The sequence below is a fragment of the Phocoena sinus genome, chromosome 15 (genome assembly GCF_008692025.1).
Source record: "Phocoena sinus isolate mPhoSin1 chromosome 15, mPhoSin1.pri, whole genome shotgun sequence".
In the NCBI taxonomy this organism is placed as follows: Eukaryota; Metazoa; Chordata; class Mammalia; order Artiodactyla; family Phocoenidae; genus Phocoena; species Phocoena sinus.
Genome location: NC_045777.1, coordinates 65719309 through 65742096, shown reverse-complemented (window position 1 = coordinate 65742096; position 22788 = coordinate 65719309). Strand labels below are relative to the sequence as shown.

The 22788-nt window shown below is 41.7% G+C and overlaps 1 protein-coding gene across 4 annotated transcripts in view; it reads right to left on the bottom strand.

The window, feature by feature from the left end:
• LOC116739914 (acyl-coenzyme A synthetase ACSM1, mitochondrial-like) overlaps positions 1 to 17146 on the bottom strand; it is a 46255-nt gene extending 29109 nt beyond the window's left edge. Inside the window, exons 1-4 of one of the 4 annotated variants that reach the window (XM_032604813.1) lie at positions 16790 to 17146; positions 13315 to 13556; positions 3030 to 3240; positions 545 to 752 (exon numbers count right to left, since the gene is read on the bottom strand). In XM_032604813.1, coding sequence (XP_032460704.1) covers positions 545 to 752; positions 3030 to 3240; positions 13315 to 13506 — 611 coding nt within the window. In that variant the 5' untranslated portion in view covers positions 13507 to 13556; positions 16790 to 17146. Of the gene's footprint in view, positions 1 to 544; positions 753 to 3029; positions 3241 to 13314; positions 13572 to 16789 lie in introns of those variants that run through there. The other 3 variants (XM_032604812.1, XM_032604811.1, XM_032604814.1) reach the window with 3 other exon arrangements.
• Between the last annotated feature and the right edge of the window lie 5642 nt (positions 17147 to 22788).

Here is a 22788-nt window from a genome sequence, read left to right as displayed (position 1 = left end):
CCTGAAGACTTGCAGAATCAGCGTTTTGGAGGTGGAGGGGTCTTTCTTACCTTCAGCACTTCCCTAACTTTTCCTTCAAGGCGTCCCTATAGACACCCACTCCCTAGGACATGGAAAGTGTTTGCTCCCAAAGCTGCCTGTCATTTTTTTCTCAGTCTCAAGTTTCACCTTAAAAATTCATCTGAACCTTTTGTGCAGCTTCTTTAATTGTTTATTATTTACATAAAAATAATATTCAGATTCCCCACCTACAAGGAACATGCAACACAATAACCTTCCGACTTTACACATCTCCTTTGCACAGGGGTGATTATATTTTAGAGAGAGCCATAGAAGTTCAATTTCCCCATTTTATACATAAAACAATTGCAGCCAAGAGAGGAGAAGGAACTAGCCCAAGGTTGCACAGCAAATCAGTGACATAGCTGTGAAGAGAAGCTCAGACCTGGTGAGCTTCCTCCCACTGGCTGCTTCTGTACCAGCACTAGGCAGTGAGTGACTTTCTCCTGCCATTCCTCAGAAAGCACATTCATCAGAAACTCACCTAATCAGTGATCGGAAGTCCAGCCACCCTTTACGGCTATGGTCAGACACCAGGAGCTTGGTTCTCAGAGCAGGACACTCAGAAGCCACAGAATCCACCTCTGGGGCAAGGGTATCTGTGGTCACGATGCCCTTGGCTTTAGACACTTGTAGTCGGTAGAGAATGTCCTTGGCCTTCAACTGGGTAGTCCCTGGCATGAAGACGATCCCTAGGGATGAGAAAGAAACTGCCTGTTCTGGTATCTCTTTCACAGCCTCACAACCTTGGCTGTCAGACCTGGTTTATCTGCACAGACATCCCCTAACTTCTTGGTATGCAAAGGATGGTCCACAGCATCAACACCCCCTAAGACACAGAATCTCACCCCCTCCCAAACTTACTGAATCAGAATCTGCATTTTAACAAGATCTCCAAGGGATTTCTATGCACATTAAAATTTGAAAAGCCTGCCCTAATAATTTCTACTCTAAATGGATCTAGCCAGTAGACAGGTGAGTCCTTCTCCGTACAAATTTACACAGGATCTGGGAAAGATACAAGTAGGACAGTGTCCCTGACTCTGCCTCCCTGCCCCCATTTTTCTCCTCTCACTTCCTTCTCTGTCATCGTGAATCTCTTGTCATCTGTTGTCATCATTCCTTGTGTCATCTTGAATTTCCTCTCTTTCCTTCGTTCGTCATACCCAAAGTTAACTGCAATGTCCTTTGAACTTTTGTACTTTCCCTTCCATCTTCCATCACCAACAATTAGCTCAAGTCTTGTGTGCCCCTATTGCATTCTAATTTCTCCACCAGATGCCCTGTCCTGAATCTTCCTACTACACACCTTCCGTATTATTAGCCTGCTTAGTTCCACAGAGCACTGACATTTTCCCCTCCACATTTCTTCTCCCCAGTAACACCTGGACCCTGTCTCCAGGAAAACACCACACTCCCCATCCTGACTCTGAGTGCACTGCTCACGCTCCATCTTTCTCTCGCACAACTCTATTCTCTATTTCAAGATGACCGTTCTTCATACAGGCTACTCCTGACTCTAAGCACTTCCATGTGCTATGACCATTCTTGGAATTTCCGTCCTTTGCTTCTACTCCTCTTTAATTCTTATCCCAGAGGTCTCAAGTCATGTCTTGGGTTTCTCATGGACCATCTCTTCACTATACAGATGGCATGGCTTCTCTATACTCCCTCAGCCACTGCTGTTAATTCTTGATCTTGATGGATTAATCAACTATTTGTGAGAAAACATGAGACAGAATATGTGACCAAGAGCACGACATATTGTTGTATGAGCATGCATTATAGAACAACTGAAGTGATTCGAAAAAGAATCCATGAGTCCCATACTGATTATATAGATTAATGTATAGATAAGCAATGAAAAGGGAAAGGAAAATCTCTATAGAAGAATGCCAACTGATAAATGTAGAGGGAATGATATAAATAGAAAATCCTAATAAAAGACCACCATTAAAATATTCAATTCAGTCAAGAATCGTCCGTGGATTCTCAAACCATAAAGTGAAAGACAGCTGGGGAACAGGATATTCACACAGTCCCATAAATATTATACGGCAGATTACTTACTAACTACAAAAGGAAAAGGTACCTCTACAAAGGTGGATACTACCTTTCTAAAGTGATAAAACAATATCAATGATATTAGGGCAAATCAACTTTATATATCCCCAATATGATGCACCAAGGAAGACACGATATTGCCCTTCTAGTACCTGGGCTAAAAATGTCTAACCTGAAGATAATCATGAAGGAGGAGTCAGAGATACACATTTTGATGGACCTTCTGCAAAACACCTGGCTTAGACGCTTCAAAACTGTCATCGTCATGTAGACGGTGTAGAACGTAGAGAAACATTCTAGATTAAAGGAGACGGGGGAGATATAACAACTAAATGCAATGCATTGGATTTTTGATTTAAACCAAATAAATGCTATAAAGGACATTATTGGGACAATCGAGGAATTTTGACGATGGATGTATATCAGGTAACTCTACTGCATCAGTGTTAAACTTCTTGTGTGATAACTCTACTGTGGTTATGTGAAGGAAATGTCTTGGATCTTAGCAGATGCATGCTGCAGTGTTTACCTGGTGTTTATGGGTGTCACAGTGTCTGCAACTGATTCTTAAATGACTCACTGGGAGAGAGGGCTCGAATATGGCAAAACGTTAACAATTGATGAATCTTATAAAGAAGCAAGAATGTCTGAGACCGTGTAAGAGAAAGTGTGTGTGTGTGTGTGTGTGTGTGAGAGAGAGAGAGAGAGAGAGAATTATGACATTGTGTTTGAGAGGGTGTGAGTATAAGGGAGAGAGTGGATAAGAAGGAGTAAAATAATATTTGAGTTGAGTCTGAGAAAAAGAAAGACTGTGAAGAAGAAAAATTGGGGGGGAAGAGAAAGCACCTAATATTTCAGGACAAACTGGCTCTAGGTGAGCCCAAAGGTCTGCTTGGGTCACTGACCTGTTCGGATGCAGGCCACGATCACCAGCCACCACTCAGGCACTCGAGGCAGAATCAAGGCTAGATGGTCTCCCTCCTGGAGGCCACAGGTCTGTGTGAAGACGTTGGCTGCACGACGGGTTAAGTCTGTCATCTCTCTGAAACTCCACTTCACTTCATCCCCTTGATTATTCACCCACCACAGGGCTGGGTTTGGACCTCTCTTGCCTTCCTGGTTAGGATCATATGCTACATGTTATTTCCTGATTCAAAGGAAAGGGGCACTAATGTGGCCAATCCACTACCACAGTCACATTCCACTGTGAGTGTAGCTCAAGGTCTGAGATCCCATTTTAAAGCATTTATAGCACCAAGAGAAGTTGGGGGGAGGTGTGATCCAGCCAACTTCTTCGGGTCTACTGTAACCCCGTCGTCTTAAGTCACATAAAACCGTGAAGAGCCTTCATGTTACTTATTGAAGACTTACAATTTTATTCCCCATGTGTCTGTCTTAGTTCCACATGGACAGTAGGTTACCCTCTGTGCCTCAGTTTTCTCACCTATGAAAAGGGTATAATAATACTACCTAGACTGCAGTAAAGTTCAAATTAATTATTTTAAAAGGTCAAGTGTGTATAACAGTGCCTGGAATATAGTAGGTGCTCAATAAAATTACTGCTGTTATTGTTATTACAACAAAATAAAAGAGGATAATTTAATTCCTAAATATTTGGGGAAATTATTTTTTAAATGTAGGTACCTCAGGAGGTGCAAGAAGTCAGTCTTGGAAGCTCCAGGGCCTTTTTCCCTCACAAAACCATCAAGTAAACAACAACAGACTAAGATGGCTTTGTAGGAATTTAGAAAAGAGTCACAAATCCACAGCAACCAGCAAATGCCCAGACAATAAAAAGTCATAACCAAAATGGTAAGAAACTTTGTGGTGATTTTGCTTATTCTTGCACCACCCGCTCTCTGATGCGGTACAGCGTAGTCAGAGGAAGCCACCCAATTCCCAGCCCCTCCCCTGGGATAGATGAAAAAGACTGAAACTTGTGGGCAACATTCTGGCTAGTCTGGAGGCAGCCTTAGGCACTGGTTTCTGTCTTGACTGACTTGGAGCTCAGATGGGTATGATGGCATATTGGAGGTATCTTAAAACAGTGGCAAATGTCAGAGTGTGTGGAAACTGTAGATCTGTGGTTACCTAGGGATTAGAGACTACAGACAAAAAAGAATAGAATATTTAAGTCCCCCAGAAGCAGCAGACTTTTTTTTTTTTTTTTTTTTTTTCGGTACGCGGGCCTCTCACTGTTGTGGCCTCTCCCGTTGCAGAGCACAGGCTCCGGATGCGCAGGCTCAGTGGCCATGGCTCATGGGCCCAGCTGCTCCATGGCATGCGGGATCTTCCTGGACCGGGGCACGAACCCATGTCCCCTGCATCGGCAGGCAGACTCTCAACCACTGCTCCACAAGGGAAGCCCCCTAAGGAGACTTTTAAGAAAATTAAAACTTTAAACAGCAGCCAAAACTAGAAAAAAAAAAAAGAAAAAGCACGTGGACAGGACCAGGAAAGACACATGCCAGGGAAGACCTTAAGTTTTCATACTGAGCAGATTATATATTGAAGGTCTTTCCCTGCATGGAGCCAGGCTGCAAAGACTGAGAGAGGAGGCTATTTTTTTTAAATATCCAATTTTTAACAACAGATCACAAGGTCTACAAAGAAAAAGAGAAGCAGCCTATTCGAAGTAACAACTTGAATCTCTAGGAACTGACCCTAAAGAGACATAGGCTGCAGTTACTAGACAAAGATTTTTTGTTTTTAATTTATTTAATTAATTAATTAATTAATTTATTTATTTCTGGCTGTGTTGGGTCTTCGTTTCTGTGCGTGGGCTTTCTCTAGTTGCGGCGAGCAGGAACCACTCTTCATCGCGGTGCATGGGCCTCTCACTGTCGTGGCGTCTCTTGTTGTGGAGTACAAGCTCCAGACGTGCAGGCTCAGTAGTTGTGGCTCATGGGCCTAGTTGCTCCGTGGCATGTGGGATCTTCCCAGACCAGGGCTCGAACCCGTGTCCCCTGCATTGGCAGGCAGATTCTCAACCACTGCACCACCAGGGAAGCCCCCCGACAAAGATTTTTAAATGACTGTCTTAAATACACTGAAAGCACTAAAGGAAAACTCAAAGAACTAAAGCAAAGCAGGAAAATAATATATGCACAAAATGAGAATATCAACAAAGAGATACAAATTACAAAAAGATCCAAACAGAAATTCTGAAGCTAAGAAATACAATAACTGAACTGAAATCTTCACAAAGGGACTCAACAGTAGACAGAGTAGGCAGAAGAAAGAATCAGTACACTTGAAGACAAGTCATCTAAAATTAATGAGTCAGAAGAACAAAAAGAAAAATACAAGAAGAAAAATGAACAGAGCCTAAGAAACTTATGGGGCACAATCAAATAGACCAATATACACATTATGGGACTATCAGAAGGAGAAAAAAGAGAGAAAATGGAGCATAGAACTTATCTGAAGTAATAATGGCTAAAAACTTCTCAAATTTGAGGAAAGGCATGGAGAGACAAATACAAGAGGCTCAATGAACTCCAAGTAGGAAAACCCAGACACCCACAGAGAGACATTACAATCAAACTACAGATGACAAAGACAAAGAGAGCATCTTAAAAGCCGCAAGAGAAAAGTGACTCATCAGGTGAAATTCTTAATAAGATTACCAGTGGACTGAAGACCAGAAGGCAGTGAGATTATATATTTAAAGTGATAAAGAAAAAAAAAAAACTGTCAACCAAAAATTCTATATCTAGCAAAATTGTCCGTCAAAAATGAGGGAGAGGGCTTCCCTGGTGGCGCAGTGGTTGAGAGTCTGCCTGCCGATGTAGGGGATGCGGTTTCGTGCCCCGCTCCGGGAGGATCCCACATGCCATGGAGCGGCTGGGCCCGTGAGCCATGGCTGCTGGGCCTGCGCGTCCGGAGCCTGTGCTCCGCAACGGGAGAGGCCACAGCAGTGAGAGGACGGCGTACCAAAAAAAAAAAAAGAGGGAGAATATGTATGGCTGAGTTGCTTCAGTGTGCACATGAAACTATCACAACATTGTTAATCAGCTATACTCCAATATAAATTAAATAGTTTTTTAAAAATGAGGGAGAAATTAGGACATTCTCAGATTTAAAAAAAAACAACACTGAGGGAGTTCTTTATCCTTAGACCTTCCCTACAAGAAATGCTAAAAGGAGTTAAGTTGAAATGAAAAGATATTAGAGAGTAACTTAAATATAAAAGTATAAAGTTCTTTAATAAAGATAAATACAAAGACAAATATAAAAACAGTATTGTTATAATTTTGGTTCATAACTTCACTTTTTATTCTTTCACTGTATGGAAACCACAAAAGCATAAAAAATAATTATAAATCTATGTTAATGGGTAGATAATATGTAAAGATATAGTTTGTGAAATCAATAACACAATATAGGAAGGTGCAAGGGAACCGGAAAACAGTAGGGTTTTGTATGTGAATGAAGTTAAGTTGTTATTAGTTTCAAATGAAGTGTTATAATTTGGAATGTTATATGTAATCCCCATGGTAATCACAAAGAAATTATCTACAGAATATTCCCAAAAGGAAACGAAAAGAACATCAAAACATATCACTACAAAAAATCAACTAAACACAGAAGAAGGCAGTAAGGGATGAACTGAGGGACACAAAAGCTGTGACATCAAGGAATCAATTAACAATATGACAATAGTCAGTCATCCTTATCAGTAATTACTTTAAATGTAAGTGAATGAAATTCCCCAATCAAAAGAACTAGATTGGCAAAATGGATAAAAAACCCAGAATTCAACTATATGCTTTCGACAGAATTGTTACTTCCATGTGATGGAATATGATAAAACCAATCAAGAAAACTTTCAGAATATTTTTGCAGTAGAAATCTTATAATACAATATCAATTTAGAAAAGCAACACCATATTTACATTAAAACCAAATTTATATAATAGTATCCATTCATTCATTCAATATATATTTGCCAAATTCTCATTATTTCTTAGGCACTGTTCTTAGACCAAAAGGATACAATGGTGAACAAGACATGCATATACACATGTATGTAAACAGTTTTAAATGTTTATGGACAACTTTCATTTTCTTGTTTAAATCAAGTCTTTTATTTTCCCCAAGTAAAACGATTTTTTAAAGTTTTTTTAATTCCCCAAACAAAGCATGTTCAGAGTAAAAGTTCACGCAAGGCACAATCTTACTAACAGAAAAATTTCTTATGAACAGAAAAATTTCTTCAAGTTTCTCATCACATTTTCACTCCCTGAAGGTCAACGCTGATAATTCTATGGTGTATAATCTACCAGAAATTATTTCCCACACATGTGCAAACATGATCCTACCATCTTTGCCTCATATGATTGGAACAAAAGAGTGTGTCTCACCTGAGATAAGAATTATATACATATATACATACATACACACACACAGATATATGTATATACATATAGTCATATCTATGGAAAAATCAGTGCTATGAAAAAAATTATTCTCCAACAGATTAAGGAATGTTAGCAAGTATAAATGACTAGTTGTGCACTGTCTATATAAGGGGAACAGACTATATAATATTTCTGTATGAGTTTACAAAATGATAGAAAGTTTGGCGTATCAAGGTAAAAATAATTTTTGTTTTTATTCAGACAAATGTTTAGACTCCTAACTCTTGCAACTTGAAGAAGATATTGCTTAAGCATTTATGGTTTGGGGGGCTCAGAATTAATCTGATAATGTGATATTAAGATTAGCATGTTTTCAAAAGATAAAACACACCTTTAAACTGGATATGAGATTTACAGTTTTATGCAGTGAGGTTTGAAGCCAAAGGAAAATTGAGAAATAGATCTAAAAAATAAAACACTAAGTCAGCAATAAAAAGGAATGAAGAAGTAATACACAAGACAGTATGAATGAATCTCAAAAACATGCTGAGTAAAAGAAACCAGACACAAAAGAGTGCATCTTATATTATTCCATTTCTATGAAACCCTAGGAAAGAGAAATATAATGGCTAGTGACAGCAAATTAGTGTCTACCTGGGGCTCAGGGTGGGGATGGGTGGGTATTGACTAGGAAAGGACAAAAGGAAATTTTTGAGGTGATTGAAATGTTCTAAAACTTATTAAACTATCATATAAAGTGTGTGAGTTGTATTCTAGGTAAATTATAGATAAATACAGTTGATTTAAATAAGCAAAAACTTACATAGCTACTCCTTGTTAATCTCTAACTAAAATATAAAGAAGGAAAATTGGAAAGGTAGATCAATTACTCATGTGATTGATGAATGAGATGATTCTTTCTGAATGTTAAAACACATAAGAATTTACTGCCTATAGAAAGGGCTTGCCTTATTTTTAATTAAAATGAAATACAAGTAGAATTTCTATAATTTCTGTAAATTAATGATAGAATATGATAGATTTCATAGAATTTAAATCCTAATTGACATAGATAAAACACTTTCCCCAACAATGATATAACTCACATTCTCTTCCATTGCATTTGGAATGTTTACTAACCTCCAGAAATTTCAAAACTCAGAGTATACTTTTTGACCACAATAGAATTAAGCTAGAAATCATTAACAAGAAGATAATGAGAAACCCACCTCAACTATCAGGAAACTAACCAATACATTTTTATGTAATCTATGGGCCAGAGAAGAATCAAAAGGCAAATAAAAAATATTTTGAACTTAATGATAATAAAATGTGACATATCAAAATTTGTATAATGTACCTAAGAGGAGTGCTTAGTGGGAAATTTATACTTTTAATGCAGATATTGGAAAAGAAGGAAGGCTTAAAAGTAAGGACATAAGCTTCCATTTCAAGAAGCTGAAAAAAGAATAGCAAATTAAATCAAGGGAGGATACAAGAAAAGAAATAATAAAGATAACAGTAGGCATCAATGGAATGGAGAGCAAATACACAAGAGAGAATATCAGTAAAACCAAAACTGGTTTTGAAAAGAGTTATAAAATTGGTAAACTCCTTGGAAGACTTATCAAGAAAAAAAAAGAGAATAAACATATTAAAAATATCAAGAATAAAAAGTGTACATTATTACAACTCTTAGACATTAAAATAGCAATAATAAAAATATTAATAACTTTATGTCAAAAAATAACTTTATGACATTTTGAATGAAATGAACAAATTGCTAAAAAAATTTAACTTTCCAAAGTTGATGAATAGAAATCTTAATAACCTATCTATTAAAAAAAAAGTTAAATCCTTTACTAAAAGCTTTTCTGCAGTGAAAACCCCAGATTTTATGTCTAAATATTTCGATATGCATGCTAGTGTGCTGAGTTTGACCTGAAAAACTGCTGGTTTCTGTTTTTTAGGAAAACAGTGATAATTATACTTTAATTATATCTCAATAAAACAGCAACAAAAAATAGTGATAACTTTTAAATTCTTTATCAAAGCTCTTAGAAGAGCACCTGGTACATAGTAAATGTTCGTTAAATATGTACTGAATGAATAAATAAAAAACAACAACTCTGGAACATAAATAAGGAATTTCAGGGTTAAATTAAATCTAAAGATGACCCCAATCACCGGTGGGCCAACCCCAACTCCAGGTGCCCCAACCCCATGGCCGGCTATCCCAGGATCAGCTTCACCCATCAGAGGGCCAAGATCAGCCCTGGAACATCCCAGGCCACATGGCCAGCCACATCAGGGACCAGCCTTGCCTACAGGCTGGCAACCATTACATGAGACAGGAAATGTCAGCCAACCAGTCTGGGGGCCAGCCTTGACGACCAGTGCACCCACGGTAGTTGGCCATGCCACAACAAAAGGGCCCACATAGCCCATAGAGGGGGGGACCCTGGAGCATATAACCCTAGAGCATATAACTCTGGTGACCAGAGGGGAGTGTGCTGCTGGGCCCATAGGATATCTCCTACATTAGGCCACTTCTCCAAGATCAGGAACCACTTATGTAGGAATGTTAAAAGGCAAAGAAATAAAATCATCTATACCCACAATAAGTAGTTATGCAAAACTACTGGATATGCAAAAGAAAAATATGTAAAATATGTACATATTTTACATATGTAAAATATGTCATCAAAAACAACAAACATGGGGGGGAACAGTAAAAATGTAGGGTGGTTAGAATGCATTTGACCTTAGGAGATCATCAACTTAAAAAAACAACAACATATATATATAAATATATATGTGTGTATATATATATATATATATATATATATATATATATAATGTCATGACAACCAAAAACCTATAATAGGTACACACACAGAAGAGTGAAAGAAATTCAAGCATAATATTAAACATGGTCATCAAATCACAAGGGAAGAGAGGAAAAAAAGAAGAAAAGAACAAAAAAGGAACTACCAAAACAACCAGAAAACAGCAAAATGGCAATAAGTACATACCTAGCAATAATTACTTAAATATAAATGGATTAATATTCCAATCAAAAGACATAGAGTAGCTGAATTGATAAAAAAAAAAAGACCCATTATATCCTGTGAAGAGGGTCACTTCGGATCTAAAGTCATACACAGACTGAAAAAGTGAGGGGATGGAAAAAGTATTCCATATAAATGGAAGTGAAAAAAAAAAAAAAGCTGGTGTGCCAATATACATATCAGACAAAATAGACTTTAAAACAAAAAGCGGGGCTTCCCTGGTGGCACAGTGGTTAAGAATCCACCTGCCAATGCAGGGGACATGGGTTCAAGCCCTGGTCCTAGAAGATCCCACATGGTACAGAGCAACTAAACCTAGGCACCACAACTACTGAGCCTACACTCTACAGCCCACAAGCCACACCTACTGAAGTCTGTGCTCTTAGAGCCCATGCTCCACAACAAGAGAGGACACTGCAATGAGAAGCTCGCATACCACAACGAAGAGTAACCCCCATTCACCACAACTAGGGAAAGCCTGTGCGCAGCAAAAAAGACCCAACACAGCCAAAAATAAATAAAATAAATTTTAAAAAATAGAAATAAAATAATAAAACAAAGAGCATAATGGGAAACAAGAAGGACATTTCATAATGATAAAGGAATCAATCCAACAAGATATAACAATTGTAAATATATAGGCAGCCAACATAAGAGCACCTAATGCATAAAGCAAATACAGTTGACCCTTGAACAACAGAGGTTTGAACTGTGTGGGTTCTGTTGCATTTTTTTTTTTTTTCTGTTGCATTTCTATACACGAACAATTAACTATCACAAAGAAAAATTAAGAAAACAATCCCGTTTACAATTGCATCAAAAAGAGTAAAAGACCTAGGAATAATTCTAACCGAAGAGGTAAGAAACTTGTATCCTGAAAACACATGTGAGGTACTCACTAAATCCTAATTGAATGAATGAATGCAGTATCAAAGAGACAGAATGAATGATTTTGGACATGAACGTGACCTCTCATGAATAGATTTGGGAGGCTGCTCCATGAATCAATTGGAGTGTAGTATCCTTGGAGCCTAGAGTAATATAGAGTTTAATTACCAAGGATAGTCACGGGTTGTAAATTGGTGGCCTGAATGAGTGACTATATTCCACCCCTGGACGTATGTTGCCTGGATTATGCTAAAAAAAAAGTTACATTAAAATGTTGGATTTCTAACAACATTTTTAATAAGTAAAATGTGTGGAAAATTGAGTCAAAATCAATTCTATTTGTTATGGTTTGGGTTGTGTTGTTGATTAGGTTACGGATCCGTTTCTGAATGATGCTTGTTAAGTTGTAAGGGGAGGCCCAGAAAGCCAGACTAGACTACGGTGGCGTGCCCTCTAGAAGGTCTTCCATGGGAGCAACATCAATCCATACAGTGCTCATAAGGCAAGTTTCAAAATTCATGTATTCCACAAAGGTGTCCTGAGGGATTGCTAGGTGTCAGACACCATACGTCACTAGAGAGACACTGGTCATGATCAAGGCAATTAGAAAAGTAGAAACAGACAGATCAGAACTGTTGTGAGAATGAATGTAAGTGGGGTGGAGATGCTGGGGGTAGGAGAAGTTTGGAGATATGGAGGAATTGACAATGACCCAACAAAGACGCGGCATTCCCTGGGCAAATATTTACATGGTGATAATCTCCAGGGGTTGATGTGTGAACTAATAAGGACTTTATGAAGACAAATGCAGGAAAAAAACGATGGCCTCTCCAGCCATTTCTCATGATTCAAAAGGTCTAACCTGAGTTTTGGTCTGGGCAGTGATGAAAGTCAGTTTGTGGTCTGAAGGCAGAGATGTTTGGACATCATCAGATTGTGAGACCAGGTTAAACAGTGGATTATAGAATCAGACAGCCTGGACCCAAATCCTGCTCCTTCACTTATTAAGTATGTGAATTCTGCAGGTATTTGACCCCTTGGAACCTCAGTTTCCTCAACTGGAAAATGGGGAAAATTAAAGTGTCCATCTAATCAGAATAATAAATGTAAAGTGCTTGACATGGCACATGAAAAAGGGCTCTCCATAACTGAGGGCTCTATTTTCCCTGGAGTTATTATGGAAATTCAGAAAAAGGAAAAAGATGGAGGTAGGAAAAAAGTCCCTATGAAAGGCATGTAAGCTTTGAATACTAACATATGAATGTATGTTCATGGGAAATTAAAAATACATCAACTCTCTTACTCCATCTCAGGTGAATTCTTTCTTCTGTACAAAGACAGTGTTCAGTGGGTTTTCACAATGTGGACATTACCAGCTGGGACTTAGTAGCTGGAACACCACCCACTGTCTACCCCAACTCCTAGTGTCACCACTGCTCCCCTCTTGGTCTGTCTCTTGGTAAAAGACAAACCAAGAACGTGCATTGGGCTGAAGTCAAGCCCAAGTGTGATGAGAGGAATTCTAGTTAGACTCACAGTTCCAGTCGCTGAAGGTGAGAATCCAGACCAACATCAACTTGCTGACCTGTGATTAGAACTTGACACTTGGTCACAGTTACCTGACTGTGTACCAGATACTTTCACCTGCTGTCTTGTTTCTTAAATGAGATTATCCCCATTTCACGGATAAAACCACTGGGGCTCAGAGAATTGAGGAAGTGTCCAGGCTGAGAATTGAAGCCCAAAACATAAGCTTTTCATGATACTTGTAAGCTTAGCCAGAAGCCATTCTTAGTTCTGTGCCCCTCAACCTACTAGGAGCAAGAGGTCGATCCTGTTCTCACCCCCCAGCATGGGTGCCTCCTTACCTTCTCCATTTGAGCCCAGTAGTCCAGTACATCACTTGCAAAGTTAAATTCCTCAGGTGTATCGTAGTCATTCCATCTTGCGGCTCCAGCTCCCGACAAAGACTGGCAACGCAGGTACTGAGGGGCAGGGTAGAAGCCACAGCGAGATTTGTGGATGTCCCAGAGGACCCGGAACTTCATCAGCCATCGCATGGTGGAGCAGTCCTCAGGAAGCAGGCACAGAATTTCAGGCCACCACCTGCCTTGAGAAGAGACGGCTAATATGTCAGTCATTAGAGCAGGAACTTCTTCCACAAAATGAAGGCACATTCCTGGTTAACTGCTAGAGTGATAACTTTGTTTCAGCTCACTGGAATTTGGAAGGCACAACTTACTGATTTAGGTGGGGATTTCTCTTCCCAGATGAGGCCAAAAATGATGGGGAGGGACTATAGCTACCAGATAAGGTTGGCACATATTTCTGAGGGTCTCCTTCTCTTTTTTGTACCCCCTGGGATGGCAGCCATGTGGTCATCCCCTTTTTGGTAGAAACTCATCATTTTGAAAGTCCTGTACCTCATGTTATCCTTGCTCTGGAGACCTCTCTTCCCACCGAGCCCAAATGTATGGTTCTCATGGAAACTGACATATTTTTAGATGATTCCACCCCCTTTTCAAAGTTGACTGGTCCAGAGCTGAGCAGTCATTTCCCACGATTTTTAAATCCAAACTGGGCTAATCATAATCCCTCTCCAAAATTTGTGTGTGTGTGCTTGTTACCAAAGGGTATATAAGGTGGAAGCCATGAAACGCACACTTTGGAAACTGTCGGTGGCTATAATTCCTGTCATGTGGAGATAACTGCTCTGCGTGAGTGAAGAAAACATGGAAGATTTCAGAGACATGGAAATAAGGGGCAGAGAGTATCTCAGAGGCACGCAAGTCTCTGGTTCAGAACTATTGTTCCTGAGGCCCGTCTGCATCTCTACCCCCGTCTTGGTAATATCCTGTCCTGAATTCTATGAGCCAACAGTCTTTCCTGCCTGAGATTGGGTTTCTGTCACTTGAGACTCTAAGAATATTGACAAATATGCACCACCACACTCAGGACAGAGGAGGCTAATATCACAGCGCCTTCCTTACTGGACTGGGATCCGGCCTCGGGGTTTTCCCCAGGGCAGCATCCAGGTAGCTATTACCAATACATCACTTGACCTGTGAAATAAAGTTTCTTTGCCACTCCAGATCCCAACAAGTGCTTCTAACATGGGAGCAGAACGCTCATTTATGAGGATGCTTCTTGAAGTTTGATTGTGAAAATTGGCTTAAGCTAGAACTTCTGTTCTATGAGAAGAAAGCCACTTCACAGATAGCTCTGAGGTTCAAGCACTTCATCACCGCAAACAATTAAGCCTCCTCCCCGTTTCAGCAATAAGATAATACTGTTTGACAATCGACCCATAAAAGAGATCAATAAAACTTGACTCAATTTATTTTCAACCTGTTTAGACTCGCAATAACCAAACCCCAATTAATTTAGATGCTGCCCTTGGAACCCTGCAACTGTCTGTAGAAAAGAGGATAGATATGGGAAAGCTTCATCCCTTAGAGTTTCCTTATCTGTGTGGACCCTTAGACCACATGAACTAAAGTATGTCCCCTTCCTTTTTAGTGCCTCTCAATAAACAGTACTGTCTTTTGTTTTATCAGAGCACTTAAGGGAAGAAAGACCCTAAGATAACCAGCTGGCTCAGACGTTTGACCCTCATCCTTAGGAGGAAAAAATTTGAATTGCCAATATTTACAATTTGGGAGATTTCATTTAAAATGTGAATTGAAGATTTCTCTTGAAAACTCAGAAGGCCTGGCAACACTGGGCCTTTATTTCAACCTGGCACCAACTGGTTGGAGCTGAAAATTAAATGGAATGTTGTCCAATTCAACAGGGTTTCCACTACTCCCTATGTTGTTACAGCTACTTGCTTCTGCACTTACTGTACCTATCCAGCTCTTGTCGACATTTGAGCTTAAAACCCCCATTCTAGGCTAACATCCCAAGAGGGACAGGGATTTCCCCAAGGTTTCAAGGCAAGTTTAGTAGCAGAGCTAGTTCTAAAACCTGCTTATCCTGCTATTTTTTCCAACACATACCTGTCTCCACAGGCATGAGCTCATTGAGAGCAAGAAACCAGACTCAGTTGCTATTTTTATACACACGTGTTTACATCACTGCAGGATCCTCCTTAAAATACTCAAGGACAGTGCAAACAACCCCTTAGTAAGTGGCTAAAAACCAAAACAACACCAAGAGAAATAATGTGGAAATTAATTAATCCTTTATTATGGGCTGAATTGTGTCCCCTCAAAATTCATATGTTGAAGTCCTAACCCTCAATACCTCACAATGTGACTGTATTTGGACATAGAATCTTTAAAGAGGTAATTAAGTTACAACGAGGTCATTATATGGACCCTAATCCCGTATGACCGGTACACAGTGCCTTGAAGAGTTCTTGCAACAGAGCTTTGATTTCACAAGCATTTGGACTGAAAAGCTGTTTATTTTAGTGTGTTATAGGGGATCCTAGAGCTACAGAGCCAGGTTTGGCTCCACTGGGTACCAGCTGAGTGATCTTGACCACCATTCATGTCTCCAAACTTGAGGGCATCGTAGTAACACCCACTATCTGGCTTCCACAAGGATTAGCAAGATAGTCAATATAAATCACTTTGCCAGCACTGAGTCTGATGCAGAATAAGGGCTCAGTAAATGTTGAGGTGCCTTCTAACTCCCAGCAAATTCTGAGGCCAGCCCCTTCCATGTTAAATATTAAAAAGATATTTTTTTTTCTTTTTTTTTTTTTTTTGCGGTACGCGGGCCTCTCACTGCTGTGGCCTCTCCCGTTGCGGAGCACAGGCTCCGGACGCACAGGCTCAGAGGCCATAGCTCACGGGCCCAGCTGCTCTGCGGGATGTGGGATCTTCCCGGACTGGGGCATGAACGTGTGTCCCCTGCATTGGCAGGTGGTCTCTCAACCACTGCGCCACCAGGGAAGCCCTAAAAAGATATTTTTTAATAAAAGGCATTCACCTTATATACTGTGAACAAACTCCTGCATAATGGAGTTTTCTTTCCAGTGTCTAACTTCTGGGTCTTTTCTGCCCCTCTCGGTACCCTCCTCCCACAGCCCACTACATTCAGAGCTGTCTAACATTAAATCAATCACCCATGTGCCGGCCACGGTGCTAGGCATATCACATGCATATTCCCATTCAGCTCTCTCTCTCGATATCACCATCCTCATTTTGCAGTAAAGGAAAAGAAGTGTCAGAGAAGTTAAGAGACTTGCTCAAGGGCTGTAAGTGGCACTGCCAGAATTTGAAATTGGGTCTTCAGATTTTAAGTTCAGTGTATACTTTACTGCCCTGTGGCAGATAAACACACACATATAAACACCCACCCACCCAAAGAAGCTGTCATTCACCTCCATCTTACCTGGTACTGTCTAGGAAACACTGGGGTTAGGTCTTGGATGGGGACTTTGCGGGTTCAGTTCTCTCTGATCAGAAGTTCAGTTCTCTCTGTGCACACAACAGAACCTGGTTCCTGGCCACAGCTGGGGTGGAGAACTTGGCAGGAATTGAATGATTCAGAAGGGGGAGGAGATGCTCACGTATAACAGGTCAGAAAGCAATCACAAGCCCTCATGGAGAGAAAATCGGTTAGAAAAACTATATAACGTAATCTCCAGTTATGGTAGGGAGGCCTTGCAGCGTGAATGAACAGATACAGCCAAATGGAGCACGTTCACAAGTTCTCTGTAGCTAACCTGCTCCCCTCTCCCAGTCCCAGGTCTCCAATGTTCTCGTTTCAATGACAGCCAGGTGGCAGCGTTGCCTAGTAGTTAAAGCCTGTGATCCGAGGCAGAGAGATTTGGGTTTAAGCGTTAGGTCTGCCGCTTACGCTGTCTTTGACTTTCGTGGACCTCCTTTTTCTACACTTCAGTGTCCTTATCTGTGAGATGCGAGTGCTAATAGTGACACCCATTTCCTATGGTTGCTCTTTGTTGTTGTCACTGTTAGTATTAGATGAAATAATTCATGAAACGTACATAACACAGTGCTTGGCGTAATCAACGTTGGCTGTTTGTACTAACGTGGGATTCTAAGAGAAACAGTGTGGTGTACTGGCAAGATGCAGGGTCTTTGGAATCCCAAAGTCTTGAGCTTACGTGCTGGCACAGACACTTATAAGATGGCCCATGGCAAGCCATTTACCTCTTCTAACTTTTGTCTTCTCATCTGAAAAGTGGAGGAGTGGGTGGTTGTTAATAAGATTTGTCCCACGGGATCTTTGAAAGGTTCGCACAATGTAAAGTCTGCAGCGTGCCTGGCCCAGGCATGTAGACACTGGATTGACATTGATGTTGCATTGGATGAGTCCGGATCATCACAAGTAGTGGCTTGTACTGTTCGTTTTCTTCTAGAGCCATTTTGGGGAGTTGTAAGGGGATGGGGGATGTCTAGTATCCTGGTGCAACTTTCCCAGCACCTTTTCCCTCCCAACCTCCATTGAACCAGGAAGAAAGATACCTCTGCTCAAAGCCACCACCAGAGACCGCTGGAGACAGCTAGAACACCCCTGCTAGGGCTGAGGGGCAAGCCGGGCTTCTGAGGGGTGGGTCTTGCTCTTTCTGGCCAATGCATTCATGGTGAATCCTTGCTCAGGACAGACTCTTATTTTATGGAGAGGAGCAAGTAAGAAGGCAGGGCTGACTGGCCATAGTGAGCTAAAGATTATGGAGTACAAAACACCCTGTTACTCAAGCAGAGGAGGCAGTCACTTTTGAGAAGAGAATGGGGACAGGAGGAAAGTGCACGAGGTGCCCTCTGGATCTCAGTAGATCTCCCGTGTGGAACTGTAACACCAGCATTGTGGTCAAGAAGACAGGCTCTGGGGCCGGGCAGCCTGGGTTTCAGTCTAGCTTTATCCATTACCAGCTCTGGGACACTGAGCGAGTTTATTATCGCTTCGTCCCTCAGAGACAGTAGAATTCTCTAAAGATTCCATGTGCACGTCTCCCTCATGTCCAAGCTTCTTCTATAGTGAGGGTGAGGCTATTGAATTCCACTTTTGGACAATGAACTGCAGGTGGAAGTGACACAAGTCACTTCTGGTCTAAGTCATTTAAGAGCTGGTATGAGTTCTCTGTAATCTTCTCCTGACTCAATTGTCCTGGTAGCTGTGTGGGGAGATAGTAGCAACAAAATATGGCAGAGATCCTATCAGCCTAGTTCTGATAGACCCTAGTAGGGCCCTTTCTGCATTACACATTTCAGATATCACATTCTCTCATACCTTCTGCAGGGCTTGCTGGGACATCTGGACCTCCCAAACCCACTGTGGGACAGGCTCTATATCCAGCACACAGCCCCAGGGGTCTCTGCTTCTCTTCTCCCAGGACCCTCTTCTTTTCAGAGTACCTGAGCCCTGGAGGGATGTGGACGACAGAATGGTGCCCATGGGTGGATAGAGAAGAATGACTGAAAAAAGTCATGACTCCAGGGCTTCCCTGGTGGCGCAGTGGTTGGGAGTCCGCCTGCCGATGCAGGGGACACGGGTTCGTGCCCCGGTCTGGGAGGATCCCGCATGCCGCGGAGCGGCTGGGCCCGTGGGCCATGGCCGCTGAGCCTGCGCGTCCGGAGCCTGTCCTCCGCGACGGGAGAGGCCACAACAGTGAGAGGCCCGCGTAACGCATAAAAAAAAAAAAAAAAAAAAAAAAGTCATGACTCCATCAAAAAGCTGGATCTTACAGTCTGAAAATATACCTGCTCTTCTGAGCAAATGCCCCTGCCCTGCTCACTCCTCCCCTCTCTCTCTCCTTTTGTAGGCAGACTGGCTCTTTTGGTGGACTGAAGATTTAATTAAGGGTAGCTAAAATTAAACAGCAAAGTTAATCAGCCCTTTCATTGCTCTCTTCTACCTTTCTGTTATCACATCCTGCCTCTTCTGAGTCTTCTTTCTCAATATTGATTATAGGATTCTCTTCCTCTTTATTCTATTAAAGTATTGTTGTTCTCCAAGGACTCATGCACACCCAACAGTTTCTCTCATTCCATTTATTCCCTCTCTCTCTCTCTCAATAATTTCCTAACCATATTAAAATCTTTACTTCCCCCAGAGTTCAAACTTAAATATCCAGCTGATTACTAAATATACACTAACCTCAGTATTTCATAGACAGCATAGATAAATTATCATGGCCACAGTGGAATTCTGTGTTCCTGCCTCCAAACTTATTCCTCTCAGAGTCTTACAACCACCTCTCCCATTTTACTTAGTCAAACACCTAGACATCATACTTCTGTGTCTCCTTGCCCTTAACCCTATCTGCCTTACTTAGTCACTAAGTTACCAGGTTCCAAGAAGAAGGAATTCTTCTTCTAAGCATTTCTCAAATTCTCCTTTAATACATTTACCACTCGGTTACCAAGGTAATCATTTAGAAATAAATTGTTGACTGAGTTCATTACTGTCCAGATAAAGTCCAAACTTTTTATCATGTAACGACCACCTCTTCTGACATTGCACAACTTGAACCTGATATTGAGATAATATTGAATGCAAGTGAGGTGACTATTCTTTTTCAGGGTAAGTTTCTCCTTCTATCTACAGATTATGGTAGCACTAAGACCCGGAAGACCTGTCTCGGCCCCTAGAGATGGCAGACTGCTTTTCCCTGTGGATTGTCACTCTCCTTGCTAGCCCTGACTTCTAAAGATTGGTTAGTGCCAGTAGGTTCATGCTCCAACCAGGAAGGGAGAAGCAGAGTTCACATTGGCTTGATGTACGTCCTGTCCTCTCACTTCCTTTAGCCCTTTCCTCCACCTGATTTCCCTCTTACTCTCAGTCTCTTTTAATGATTCCTCCTCATTTCCTTTACTCGCACTCACTCCATACAGGATCTCATCCAGTATTGTAGCTTGAACCCCAGCTGCCTTGCCAATGACCATACATGTGTCTCCAGCCTGGATCTCTCTCCTGCGCCCTAATCAGCTTGACCTGTCTCCTCAGATGTCTAACAGGCCTGTCAAACATGCTTTGTCCAGAGCTGAGCACCTGATCTTCTCCCCCTCAGTGAAGCATCCCACTCCGCGTGCCCCCTTGGCCATCTCAGTGAATGTTACCGCTTACGCAGCTCTTTTTGAGTCACAGGGTCAGAAAAACAAAACCCTTTCCAGATCATTGAGTGGATAATATAAAAACTCAGAGTGGAACAGTAACTTGCTTAAGGCCACACAAAAAATCAGTCTCCGGCCCAGGCCTGGAACCCTAGCCTCTGGAAGGGGGGCTCATGCCCAGGCTGCTGACTTACAGTGGATTCTCAGGCACCAAGATTAGAGCTGGAAATCAGAGGGCTCTAAGCTGCTGAGACAGACTGTGTTCCAGGAACACCCACCAAAGGAAAAGTATCTCAGGCCACCTTGGCTCCTGTATCCTTGCAGATGGGGAAAGGACCCCTGATGCCACAGCGCTTCCCCGCCCGCTCCCCTGCACCCCGTGCCCACTCTTAGAGAGTTATTCCTTCGATGTGCTGGCCACCAGCCATGCATCTGCTAAAAGAGCCCCGTGACAGGCAGGAATGGGGGCTCCCTAAAAACAGATGTCTCTGTTGGAGGCTCACAGGCCAGGGGCAAGACGAGGGTGCCGGTTACCTGGCAGTGACTAATTGCTGAGGACACGAGTGACAGAGACCCACATTAGGGGACATCTAGGGAAGCCAGAAGGGCTTAAAGATCCTAGAAGCCAGGGTCCAGGGTGTGGCAAGAGAAGAGAAGAGGTATATCTGGAGAGGATACCCGAAGCAGTTTGCTTTTCTCTGGGCAACCCTAGAAATAATACGCTTGAGAAACCTGTTTATGTAGAGCAGCAGCTGTGTCCTGGGAAGAATTCCGGACCCTTTATGGGGAAAATCATAGAATTTCACCACCTAGCCCCTCCAGTCCTAAAGGTATCCCCGTTTCTTAAATACCCCTGCAAAAGGTATTTCTGAATGTCTCAAAATCACACAGTCATGAGACTCAACTGTCTTCTAGGAAGTTCTCCCCAATGTCTGCCCTAAATCCCTCTTGCTGTCACTGCTCTGTGCCCTCTCACTACCTACTGACAGAGAGGCTTCAGAGAACCAAGACCATGAGGACAGCTATACAAGTCCTTCCCTTCTTTCCAGTCACTCCCTTTATTTTGACCTATTTGCCACAAAGAGTAGGAGAATACCTAGAGTGGTGACCTAGATCTTGAAGAATAAGACACCTGAGTTGCTGTCCCTGCTAAGGCTCTATTTAAGAAATAGTTGAAAACGCTTGGAAAGGGAGATGAGGCTTTCTGAAGGAATTTGATGGCAAGACATAAGAATTACCTCCTTGTCAGTTCTTGGAGTCTCTTGAGAATCTCAGGATCTCTATGGGTCTACCAGGAATCCTGAAATGGTCAGCTGTTTCTCCTGTTGCCTCCTCTCCTTTTAAAGGTTCCCCACTCCATCTTGGGTGTCTATCAGAGACATCAAGGCCTCTCACCTCTGCTTCATTTACTTCTGTGGGTTGAGGAGGGATTTCACCTTGTCCCATGCATTCCTCCTCACTGCTGCTCTGAGTGCCTTAATTGCCTCTCTGCCTGAGATTGGATTTGTGCTTTCTTCTGTACCAGTCACCCCCTCTTCTGTGTACAAATACCCTCTGGTTCGTCAGCTCCAGTGGTTGGCAATCTCTTCATTCATGACCATGCAGTAGGATTCGTGGTTAAGTATCGGGGGCCTGAAATTTGTCTAGATTTGAATATGGCCTCCTCTATTACTGAATTGTGTGCTCTTGAAGAAGTTATGTTGCCCTTGCCACGCCTCAAGCCTCAGTCTTCTCATCTGAAAATGGGGGATAATTCTAAAATACTTCTTAGACGTGTGAGGATTGAACTTAATGCACATCAAGCATCCAGCACATGAACATGTTTACAACATTTCTAGTATCAGAAATTGCTAACCTCAGCTGCTTCTGGAGAGGGGAGCTAGTTTGACCTTGAAACAGGTCAAAGTGTCCTTTTATTTTTTTAAACTTATTCAAATTTGAATTTTTATTTACTTAAAAGTTTTAATAGTTGAAAACTAAACCAAATGCATAGCACATAGTGAGCACTTAGTAAATCACAGTGGGAGAGACTTGAAGGGGAGTCTTTGGACTTAAATTCACACAGCAGCCTGGGCAGGGGGCCTGGGGTCATTGACCTTCCTGCAGATCATGTGGATGCAACAGATTTGAAGAATGAGGGTCCTGATCCTGGGAACAGTAGTTAGGGTCCCACGAATGGAAGGGAACCTAAGAAAAAGTCATTTGTCCTCCCAGAAATGGAGGCAAAAGGACCTACCCGATAATTTGGTTTAGGTGTTCTGGAGCCAAGTTCCCCATGATAAGCCATGGAACACTGTCTTCCCTGGAAATATC